Raw genomic sequence first — 13,035 nt, forward strand, 5'->3', positions numbered from 1 at the left:
CAGCATGAAAAACAATACTACTGATGTTCTATCACAGCTAAGCTTAATAGATATTGGTAAGTGAATGAAAATTAAACAAACTGATAAGATATGAAACTGATAAATGGAGAACATATCTAATTATTAGTGGAAAAGGTAATCTTCAAAACTCAACACATTGAGAACAATGTGCAAGCACAGCATTAACACTAGTCAAGCAAAGTGGACTGGTAGCCACTAAGGCAATGTACAAGTAATGAGTTTATTATGAACAACTTGCATTAATAATTCATCACGAGTGTCACCAATCATCTGTGTGACTACAAATACTGAAAAAAGTATGCATAACACTGTAATAATAATTACTAAGGATCAAAAGTAATCCCTAATAGGCGATCATTTTTCTTTTCTAACTTTACCCCAAAATAAAAATGGCAAACTGGGAAAGTGATCAGGTGCCAGAGTCACAGAAGAGAAATGAAGGGAAGTGCAAATTGTCATATAAGGGTAGGGCATGCACAGTAAGGATGCTTGCTTCCTTGTTGAACAAGGAGTCACTGGAATTTCATATACAGAAATACAGCAATGAACGAATCAATAATATTTCTGGGACAATCATTTGTAGATTGTTCCTTGTGGTTGTTGCCTCCTTATCCGTTGGTTTTTGTTTTTGGTTTCTTGAGTTGACATCTGTCGCTTAGTTTTCGACAGCATCAGTCAGTAAGTTGCTATCAGAGAGTCAGTATGTGAGCAGCTTCAGTCAATTTAGGACATTATACTGAGATGTCAGTAATACTCAGTATTGAAGCAGTGGCATCAGGTATTGGGTACTTGATGGCTTCGACAGGAGGTGGAGGACCACCTTGTCATTGGGATTGACCTCGTCCTTGGGAGTGTAACCTCATCAGTGGTCAGTGTATTGAAGCACTGGCTTTCTCAGCAGCATAACCAGGTTAATATTTTCATCAGTTTTGCAGCAGTGCCTGTATTTGTTAAACCTGCTGGGGTTATTGGGGTTGATATCTATGTTGTGGTTATGTATTAACCCTGTTACTATTAATTTTGCTGTTGGGACATGTGGTATTTATTGCGATAAAGATCTCACAATAATTAAACCTGTATAATGATGTATTTGAGGTTGTTTGTCATGTAATGACTATTTTGAAGGGTTGTTTTTCGTTTGAAGTATTTAAACCTTAGTGGACAGACATGCTCAAGAGTAGCAATAACAGGTTTTGGGTGGACGATGGAGTGACTCATGTTGAGTAACAATAATATATGCCATCGATTTGGGGGAATCAAGTGGGAAAGAGGTGCTATTACTTCTATAGCCCATAAATTCACTAATGGCAACGTTTAGACTAGCTGAGATGAGAGACTGGGCGGCTGAGAGCTTAGATGTGGTCTTGACTCCAAGGGAGGATGTACTGTTTCTGTCTCACATGATGTCTTTTTATAGATTTGCTCATAAATATGTATACCAAGGGTTTGCTGTTGGTTTTAGTTCTTATCTTTTATGACAGTATGTCAGTTAAAGATGTAATTTTGCAAAGAAAAGAGCAAAGAAATATTGGACAAAAATTGTATAAAATGTTATTTTCATGATAAAATAAATTTTTGAACATACTCACCTGGTAGTTATATATATGGCTTACGTCAGGGACGTACGCTATATATATAACTACCAGGTGAGTTAGATGTCTGAAATCCAAAATTGTTACTGCATCTTCTTTCTCAGCAAATTTACATATTTTACAACAAATATGATCAGAATTTGTTACTGAATTTATTTCTTATCTGTTTTAATATTGTGTGAGCTGTAATTATAATCTTACAAAATAAAATAAATCTGTATTAGAAAAAACATATAGAACTTAGTAAAATATATGATTGCCTTGTAAAAGAGGCCCCACAAGGGGATGTAGACAGTCATTTTCAACTTCTCATGGAAGATAAGAAATTTTTTTTAGAATTCTTTCTCTTAAAGCATGTGCATTAGCATATCTTCCTCTTTCCATGCATATTAACCTTTCATTCCAACTCCTAAGGGTTAAAAATTCAGATTTAATTGTGGAGGTCAAGTTTTACATAATGTGACTGTCTTATTTGTTAATGTTTATAATGCTGTTAATATTATAATGTTCATAGACTTGCTCATGTTTATGTAGCTTCTTCCTCCTTTGTTTGTCTCAATATCTGCCAGTCATTCCAGCCCAATCTCTTTGCATTTACGATTCTGCAGAACTGGGTGCAGTTCATTACAAACTCCTCTGGTCTATTCCCTCACAGCTGTCCAAATTTGTTGATTTTATTCTTACTCTAATTTCTACCCCTCATTCAAGTATATATCTGTCTTCAGAAAATGTACTACACTCAAACACATGCTGACCATATGATGTATGAATTGAATATAGAATTTAGACCAATAGCCAAGCACTGGGACCCGAGATCATTTAGCACTAAAACAGAAATTGACAGTAAAAGGTTTGAAAGATGTAACAAGAGGAAAACCTCGCAGTTGTACTATGAAGCAATTGTTAGGAGAGGGTGGAAAGTCAGATGGAAGGAAAAGAATATGAAAGGAGGTACAGTAATGGGAAGAAACGGGGTTGCAGCTAGGGAACAAAGACACGCTGCAAAGAACCTAAAGTAATGCCTACAGTTCTGATGGCACTAACTCCCACTTCTGCATGAATGTAAACTTTTGCATGACATTAGCTAGTTATATGCAACTATGAGACAAAGGAAAAACATGAGTATAATCATCAAAGAAAAAGACAATGCTTCTGGCTTCTTCATATAAAAGAAGTTCTTCAAATTATGTTCTGAGTGTAGTGAAACAAAGAGGCAAATGCATTATTAGCCTTGACAGTGACAATGACAATGATGTTGATTTTTTCTCAAACAGTGACGAAGACTAAAAAAAAAGTGCTTAGGCATCAACTTTACTTTTTCTATCAGCCAAACATGATGACACTTCTCTCACTTAAGTCATCCTCCTTCTCCTTTCCTTAACTTTATCTACTACTACGTATTTCTTTTTCCCAATTTCCAAAAAGCTAATTTTCAGTGCCCTATTTTCGTAGCAAACGAGGGTGCCTTCAATAAGCCCTTTACAGTGGACCCCCGTATTCGCGTTCTCCGGATTCGCAGACTCATACATTCAGGATTTCTCTCGGGAACATTTCCCCACATTATTCACGGAAAATTCGCATATTCAGGTATTTTTCTATGAGAAACACCCACAAATTCCTGGTTTTTTTTATCAATTTCATCATAAAATGCACTTTTTGTGATAAAAATAAAAAAAACAAGTATAAAAATTTTTAGTGGGTTTTTCTTGAGTATTAACTAACAAAATAGGCTGTTTCAACATTTTTATTCGTGGGTTTCTAACTATTCAGGGGGGGGGGGGGGGGGGGGGTGGGGGGGGGGGGGTGGGGGGGGGGGGGGGGGGGGTGTGTGTCTGGTACTCATCCCCTGCAAATATGGGGGGACCACTGTATTTATCAGATCTATCAGGATAGCATAGGGGGTTGCCTCCAATAAACTTCAACTTGCCTGCAGGCTGACTCAGGTCTAAGGGCTATGCCAGCTTCAAGGGCTGGTTGAATAAGAAAAATAAAATAGAGAAAAAATAATTAAAATAAACCATATAGCACTATACCTTACCCACATTCGAGTCCCCTTATGGGGTTAACCATCAGTGCACCTCAAGCAGTGCACTGTAGGAATTAATAAAGGGTATTTGCAGCGTCCCATTGGCCCTTGCTGCTCCCCTTTAAGGGCTTTACATTATTTCCATTTTTTTTTGTTTGTTCCAATTGTTCCATCTCACTGTCCACCTTCAAACTTGTTTGCTTCTAAGCGATGAATAACCTTGTAGACTCAGTGCTTGGAGCAAGTATAAATCCAATATTCAAATAAATTAAATTCAATTCAGTCCCTACAGGGCATCACAAGTTTTCATGGGAAGGGGTGGGGTGGAGGAGGGAAAAAATATCTGTGATATTAGGTGAAATAAAGTTTTTGTTTTTCATTTGATATGAATATCTATCATCCATGCTCATACCCAATGCGTAAATAAGCAATGATATATAGTACGATGGTGTACAATTGCACATTGATAAAGTACAATATATTGTGATTTATTATATAAAATATTACTATTTGGAAAACATCTTAGTTTTGGGGAATGGTGGCCAAAGGAAAAAGACGGTTATGCCTTTGTCTTAAGCAGTAACTCACACAACTTATCTTACACAACCCTTTCCTTATGCCATAGGTACGATGCATCACTGCCCACATTTAAAAAGACTCATAGACAGAGAGAGAGAGAGAGAGAGAGAGAGAGAGAGAGAGAGAGAGAGAGAGAGAGAGAGAGAGAGAGAGAGAGAGAGAGAGAGAGAGAGAGAGAGAGAGATATGAGCAGATCAATGCATAAATAAATCAGTCATCTGGCAGCTAACAACCGACTGAATCGTTAGATATATACAACAATGTAAATTATTAGATAGATAGATAGATAGAAAATAAGCCTACAAAATAAGTTTAAACTGAAGCAACTTTCAGAGAGAGAGAGAAGGGGAGGTGAGGGAAGGAAGAATGAGGGAATTGGCAGTGGAGGTGGGGGGAGAGGGTAGGCGGAGCTATTTACTGTTGTGTTCGTATCCATTTCTGGCTAATCGAGTTTTTGCCCCTTTGTACAGGGACATGTCTATTCTTAACAATTAGTGATTCATGATACTCTTATAAATTATGGCATTGGGTATAAGACACCATAGCAAAATCTTGTACTGATACGAGTGTTCATTACAGAGTTATTGCCAAAAAATGTGCTTGCACTGTCTGTGAAACCCATAGTAGTCATGGTTCCTGCTTCAACAATACTGTGATGAGGTGCTATATTCAAAATTTGTCATATTCTCTACTACTACTACTAGTCTTGTTGTCATGCATGCGCAGTATTGCTCTTGTTGTTGTTTTTCCTGGTCTCCAAGATCAACACATATTTATTCAGTGCCAAATAAATACGATATAATAAGATCTATCTTCGTTGTCCTTTATGTCAAACTTGATATGGTGTCAGGAGAAAATTTGCTGTGACAACTGACGAAGAAATAGTTTCTCTACCAGAGCCTGAGGATCCACGACCGGCACCGGCGCAGGAATCACCACAAGTCATGGCGCCTGTGACACCAGTGCAGCCTACCATGCCGCTTGTCAGACTGACCAGTCAGCGGACAAAGAAACCACCACGCCGTCTCATAAAGGATGCATTGGAAGTGTTTAAATAAAAGTGCCCCATACAATAAAGGTCATGTGCTAGTAACCTTTGACCTTCAAAGGATACACACTTGTGCATTTACTTTTATTTGAGATATTACATTCAACTCTATTGAAATATTGCTGATTGCAAATGTGCTACCATTTCACTATTGTACGTGTTTATTTACGTATGTGCTAATTTTGATTGATGAGTCATAATATTAATGAGACAGTATCACATTGTAAGGAAATGTAACTCAGTATAGTTAAGGCTATGGCTATAATAATTGTACCATCATGTGTCAATACATTGTATAGGGTTGTGTGCATGACATATATATATATATATAAAGTTAATTTTGTATAAGGATTGAAACGTTTAAAGTCAAATTCTTATGTCAGCAGACATGTTATGAATTGTTATTTTGTAATATTCAACAGGCTGTCAATTTAATCATATAGTTTAAGTTCTTCCAGAAGGGGATGGTGTCATATTCTCTACTACTACTACTACTAGTCTTGTTGTCACGCATGCGCAGTATTGCTCGTTGTTGTTTTTCCTGCTCTCCAAGATCAACATGTATTTATTCAGTGCCAAATAAATACGATCTATCTTCGTTGTCCTTTATGCCAAACATGATAAAATTCACAAAAGAATGTTGCTCAGCAACATTTACACTACTGTATTGTCTTGCTCTCTTATGGTGCTTTGAGGAGAACTTTGCCTTTCTCTAAACAATTCGATTCATTTAAGTATGATTCTATTGGGTATATATATTAAGCTTTCTTGATATCTCTAACAGGAACTTGCACCGAATGCATTGCAATAATTGTCTCTTACTCAATGGGGGATGTTTCTTAGACCGATAAATGACACACTGACATTAGATTCCCATGCACATGACAACGAAAGCAATAGAGTGAGGTGGCATAGTTCACACCTTTAGGTTGTCATTTTTTTTTATCTTTGATAGCATTTTTGTGAGTTTCCAATGTTTTCTGTAAAATTTAACAAATGGGATCATTCAACTACCTTCAACTTAATACTGAAATGATAATGTAAGGACTAATGCGATACTACTAGTGACAGGTGTCTCCTATCTACTTGGTATGTATGTAAGTGGTTGTGATATGACGTTTATTATCACTTCATTTCGTTCATGTCAATTTTGCTAAATGGAAAATAGTTTTATGCAATAAAAGAGCATGACGTTCTAAAGATATCAGTGACTGTTTTTAACATCATCACATAAGATTTCTTCCATTTTCAAAATGAAAAATAGACTAATAAGGCATGAATTGTGCATCAAGCTGGTGAACAAAAAATCAAGAAACTGCCACCACTTATTTGAGCATGTGCACATACTGTCTAAAACATTAAGATGTTTACAAAGAACATAATATAAATGAAAGTAATTTAATGACTAGGTAGTTTCAATGACTAGGTAGAATTAAAATAAAATGTTCAAATTTTGTTGCAATATAACTGGCCTGTTTGTTACTGATTTTCATCAGCCATATTTTGAAGTTTTATAAATATGAAGATTTAGCTTAACCCTTAGTGGACGGGTTAAAAAATCAATATACAGCTCCTCAGGCCGGGTAAACTTTGAGGTTGGCGAATTTACAAAAAAAAAGCACAGCCAATTAACAAAAAAATACATTAATGGAAACTGAAAGATATGTAAATGCACATGTTGAAAGTAAAAAAATTCTAAAAAATTTTCCCTACCTTCAACGAGAAGTTAAAAATGACTATTTACAACCCATTGTGGGGCCTCTTTTACAAGACAATCATAAATTTTACCAACGTATGTTTTTTCTAATTAATTTTGTCTATTTTATTTTGTAAAATTAAAACAGCTCACACAATATCAAAACTGATAAGAAATAAAATTAGTAACAAATTCTTAGCATATTTGCTGAAAAATATTCACGTAAATTTACCAAGAACGAAGATTCAGTAAGTTTGATATCAGCAAAGAGCACTTAACATACTATGTTTTATAGCTTTGTATAATTTGCAAAAATATTTCTGGTATAATATCATTTAATATAATTTAGGCTATAAATCTGGGTGACTAAGTAGTCTAGTCTGAAAAAAAATTGGTAAACTGTCTGGAATTTCCACATTATATGGAAGACTAGCAATGTTATGATACCTTAATTGATTGGATAATTCAACCAGGGCCTATGATTCACGAAACGAGACTGAGACTGTTAAACTACATTACGTATGGGATAATCAATAATAACTACAGATGTGCTTGAATGAAAATTCTTTTTTTTTTTGCTGGAAATTTATGATGAAAATACTCATACGTTAGTGCACTCCAGCATAGTATAATGAAGTAGTAGCATATACCACACAATAACACTGAACAAGAATCAGTGAACTGGAAGTAGCATGGAAGATGTGCTTGGCTAACCTGGAACCCCTAACATATTGTAAAAGTCACTCTTGTTTAAGGAATACATGTTAAAATTTTGAATGTTATCACCCCAAAGTAAACCTACTTCAACATTAAAATAAAATATTTCCATGATAAATATAAACAACATTTAAAATCATCTCACCTGCTTGATCTTCTGTGCTGGATAGGCAACACCTAAAGCATTCCAAAGGAAGAGACTGTACAAGATAAAAGCCATTCCTAAGTGAGACATAAGCCTGTACTGAGAAACTCTTGGAACATCTGAAGGTTCTTTGAATCTGTCTTCTAAGCCTGACTTTACCATGTACCATCCAAGCAGGCCCTGAAAAAGTATGTGCATATATTTAAGTTAGCATTTTCACAGAGTTTAAAAAAAAAATTTAAATGAAACAACTTCCTTGTTTCATCCATACAACTCTGCTCTTTAACTATAACCTATTGATACCATAATTGAAAGTGGTAAACTGGCGGCCATATAGCTACTTACTGTATACTACTAATAAGCAATGGTGTAGTTACCTGATAGAAAGACAGGTTCTGTCTTACCTGCTTAAAATACCTTTCAACCAAATTTTATTTTTCATTAATACAAGACCTCTAATTAAGCCTCAATGATAAGTTGAGGACAAACCTCAATTATAGGTTAGGGACAGACTTCCCAGATGTTAGTTGCATAAACAAACAGAGTAACAAACATCAACTAGACAGATCTCTAATAGGAGTAGTTCCTCCCATCCATCAAACTGTTGTTCAATGACAAACTTGTGAATTGTGTGCCATTTTGCTTCCCTCAGAATTTTCCAAAACCTCTGAAGAAAGTAATGGATCTCAGGACGTACGCTATGACCTGGGAGGGATAACTTAATAACCAAGCTCATTCTTCATTTGTCTGCCAAAGTTCAATCATTGGTCTCCCAACTACCCTAAACCAATTCTTGCCTTTTAATAATTTACTTAAAATTTTACCTAATATTTTTTCCTTTTCAAAATAACCGATCTCTTCTTTTTGTATTTCCTAATATCTTCTGTTACTACTGTCAAAAAAACACCATATTTGTTGGAATCTTGAATTTCAAGTCAATGGGCCTCCTGTGGGCTTGTTCCATGAATACGGTTCATCTACTGAATAATAAAAATAGTAATTGTGTAAACTCATTGTTTCCTGGTTATGGTGTTACTGCTCTGGTTATCTTTCACATTCTTTTTTGTCTGAAGTTTGAAATCACAATTTTTTAAAGTAAATTGTATTTTTCTTAACTACACAAACCTAGGTCCTTTACAATAGGAAATGCTTGAGGCGTAGCCTGGAAACGGCCCCTAAAATCATCAAGCAAGGCGGTTTGGTAGTTAACCACCAGTCTGGTCGTTGGCACCCTCTCTGACCAGACGTAAACATTCCATTTTACTTTTGGCCCAGGTAATAGATTGAAAGGTGGCATGAGGTAGGCACTAAGTGTAAAGGTCCTAGGTTTTTATAGTTAAGAAAAATACAATTTACTTTCAAAAACTGTGATTTGTTCCTACATGATACACAAACCTTCAGTCCTATACAATTATAAGACTCAACAATTGGTAGGAAGAATCTGAGTGAGCTCCAGTGAACTGACTAAGATTCCTGGTTGTAAGAGCAAGGAAGAGGATCCATAAGGGAGCAGTATGAGTCCCCCCCTTATGAGAAAGCAATGAACAATATGTTGGAGACTATAAGGCAAATGCAAGTTATGGGTTTGTCTTATGTCAAGGCCCCCTTCCCTGCCTTGTAAGGGAAGGGGTGGATATTTGCTTCTATTAACCAATTAAAGAAAATAGACAGGTTACTTTAAGGAGTGTCTTACCTGCATCTGTGCTCGGTCCAGCATTTAACAGTCAGCATTACTCTCTACCCGGAGGGAAAGAGTAGAATGAAAGAGAAGAAAGGAGAGCCAGTCACACCACAGTCACGTTAATTCGTACCATACAACGAGGCGGGATGCGACTCTGCCCAGTTAGAGGAGCTGGGTAAGCTAAACAACTTGTTGAGCAGCCACCACCAGTCCCAAGGAAAATGTGTTCAAGGACCTGTGGGCAATATCCCAAAGGTAACATAAAGTGAAGGTGGTCTGGTGTGCCCAGACCACCGCCTTCAAAACCTGTTGAACCAACAGGTTCTTATGGAATGCGAGGGACGAGGCAATGCCCCTGACCTTGTGCGCTCTCGGACGAAGTGTACCGGTGTCGTTGCCTGCACCAGAGTAGGCCTTCCTGATCGTCTTAGAAAGCCAGAAAGAAAAGAATTGTCGACACTCAGGTCGAAGATGGCGAGTCTTCTTCAGGTAGTGCTGTAGTGCTATAACAGGACAAAGTACCATCTCATCTGGATCATTACCAACAAAGTCACTTAGGGAGGGAATGGTGAAAGACTCAAATCTATCATCAGAGACCGATGGATTCTGAGTCTTTGCTACGAAATCTGGGACGAAGTCGAGAGTGACCGATCCCCATCCTCTTGATTGTTTAACATCAAAAGAAAAACCATGCAGTTTGCATATTCTCTTCAACAATGCAAGCACCACCAGAAAAAAAGTCTCAAGGATCACACCCTGTCTGAGGACTTTCGAAGTGGCCCGTATGGAAAATGACAGGCTCTGCAGTAAGAGTGTCACATCCCATGAGGCCTGAGATCCCTGGGTGGGCAAGACCTCTTGAAGCTCCTTATGAGTAGCAATATCTCAAAGGAAGACAAGACATCAACACCCTTCAGCTTCAAGACTAAAGCCAATGCAGCCCTGTAGCCTTTTACAGCTGAAATGGAGAGGAGCTTCTCTTGGCAAAGTGACAAAGTTTGCAACCTACTGAAGAGTGGCTCCAACCAGAAAGATACCCCCTCTATGACACAAATCACAGAAGATGGCCCACTTTCCTTGGTATACTGCTGCAGAGGACTGTCCGAGGTATCTAGCGAGACCGTCATGTCAACCCTGGGCCCTGAGTAGTCACTGAGAGAGTGCTTGCTGGCAAGGTGTGAGCCGTCTGAGTGACTCATCCCTTTCTTCCACTCCGTGTCCGAGTCATGACAGTGAACAAACTCAGCATTAATGACTGGATGCATGCAAATCCACAGATTTGCATGCACTCAGGGAAGATTGCGAACGAGCAACAGACACGGAGTTAGTCTTTGAGGTAGAACCTCTAAGACTAGCAGCAGAAGTGCGAACTGAAGTTTGCACTTCTATGGCTCCTGACACGCCAACTTCGGTAAAACTTTTTTTACAGGACCAAGCAGTCACCAGGGCAGCTGCGTAGACGCTGTCCAGTGATGAAACTCCTTTTGTTGTAAAGTAATTCCTAATGTAAAGGACCAAGGGTTTGTACGTATATCTTGTAAGAACAAAGTACAGTACAGTAATAGTATATTTTTCAGTTACATCTACTAGAAACTGACTTGACACTAGTGTTTATAACAACATGAAAACAAATTGTTATTTTCCTTGTAAAGAGACATCAAATTGGAGCCTACATTCACTGACTGTGTACAAGATTACATGTTACAAATGCAGTGAGGAATATAGAGCTCCTATTTACAGCTTCCTTTGTCTTTTTTTAGTTTTCTGTGTAAGAAAACTATTGTGCTAGCTTTGTATGTCTGTCTGCCCTCAGTTCTTAAAATTTACTGAGGCTAAAGGGCTGCAAATTGTTATGTTGATCATCCATCCTTCAATCATCAAACATGCCAAATTGCAGACGAGTCGGTTGTGTACTCACATACTGATTTGGTAGCCCAAGTTCACTCCATGCTGCAGCCAGCGTGGAATCAGCCGCAGGTCCAGTTGCTAGGTAAGCAATTGGTTCCTAGCAATGTAAATAAAAATCTAATCCTTCTGGCCAGCCCTAGGAGAGCTGTTAATCAGCTCAGTGATCTGGTTAAACTAAGATATACTTAACTTAGCACCCCTCTAGCCTCGGTATTTCTTCTTTTATTTGAAGTTAAAACTGGCCATAATAGTACTTCTGTCAGCGCTACAGGTACCAACAACATAGGCCACCACTGGACTGTTGCTGAGTTTCATAGGTTGCAGCTAAGAGTTTTATGGGCCATGGCTGAAGCCCCCACCAGATAGAAAACTCAATTGTGCCAAAGAAACTGGGACATTTTTATACTTTTTTAGTGTTGATCATTATATAGCTGCCCAGCTGTCCCTTCAGGAATAGCTAAACTACTGGTAACACTTACAAATCAACAGTAACTACTGGTAACACTTACAAATCAACAGTAAAGGTAATTAAAATGTCAAAAGGCAGCACTCTTAAGTGCTTAAAATGCACCAGAATGAATGAAAACTTTGAATTTTCATACATATATTTTTACAGTAAAGAAAACTCTATTTATTGTTGTATATAGACCTTTGTTTTATAGCTTATCTAGCAATAATAACATTGCTTTTCTCTTGGTTCTAAACTTTCAATATTTGAAAGTCATACATACAGTATGCCTTGCCTACATCAGTACTAGACATTAAGACTAAAATACTACTGCTACTCCTAAAACTAAATACATCAGCATAATAGGTCCAGCTAGTAAGAACAAAACTAAATCACATATCATTTATCATGTCATGTTAAACTTGAAACCATTGTATCCTTTCAGTAGACACCCCTCTTACCTTATCCTCTTCCTTATTTCAGGAGAGGTATAGAATACTGAAAAGCTGAAAATTTATTGCAAACAAAAAACACTGGATTCATTCCATCTGGAAATCTCTGCCTGTACCAGATGGCATTTTGTGAATGGTAATTAGCTAGAGTATCTCTTTCTTCACTTCTTTTTTATTTTCCTCTGTGGCTAAAGTTGGTGTTGTGCTTCTGATTTAGAAATGAACACAAAAGTAGGATTGGTATATAATAGTGAGAATGAAAACAAGAAACAATACTATCACCAATGGAAAAAAACTTGACATTATTGTGTCTGCTGTAAATAATAAGCAATCATTTATCCTACCTTTCCAGAAATGAGGAAAAGTATAAGACAGGAGGTCTTATAGGTATGTTAAGAAAGTTCATACTTTACAATAAACTTGTGAGGATTGCATTTTCATTTACTAACACTAGGTTTTGACATTTTAATGAAAAATGTGTTTTTATGTAAAATAGTAGTATATAATACATTAAATGCATTCCTCACTTGAGAATTAACAGCCACAATAGTAATTTCCCAGATAGACTCTGCAGATATCATAATGTTGAAGACCTTCTTCAGTTTATAAAAAATTAGGCAAAGTAAAAACTTAAGTACTACATAATCATGATAACCTTGCAATAATTTGCAGTGTATTCTACTGGAAAGAAATGCAGAATATGCAGCTTAAAAATAAAAACT

The 13,035-nt window shown here is 37.0% G+C and overlaps 1 protein-coding gene across 1 annotated transcript in view; it reads right to left on the reverse strand.

Moving 5' to 3' along the window:
* The window catches only part of LOC135226474 (cytochrome c oxidase assembly protein COX15 homolog), a gene marked incomplete at its 3' end in the record, with an annotated part of 89,207 nt that overhangs the window by 9,287 nt on the left and 66,885 nt on the right, over nucleotides 1-13,035 (reverse strand). Inside the window, 1 exon segment of the mRNA XM_064266078.1 lies at nucleotides 7,825-8,004. Within this exon segment, the coding sequence (XP_064122148.1) occupies nucleotides 7,825-8,004 (180 nt within the window).

The sequence above is a fragment of the Macrobrachium nipponense genome, chromosome 14 (assembly GCF_015104395.2).
Source record: "Macrobrachium nipponense isolate FS-2020 chromosome 14, ASM1510439v2, whole genome shotgun sequence".
Classification (NCBI taxonomy): Eukaryota; Metazoa; Arthropoda; class Malacostraca; order Decapoda; family Palaemonidae; genus Macrobrachium; species Macrobrachium nipponense.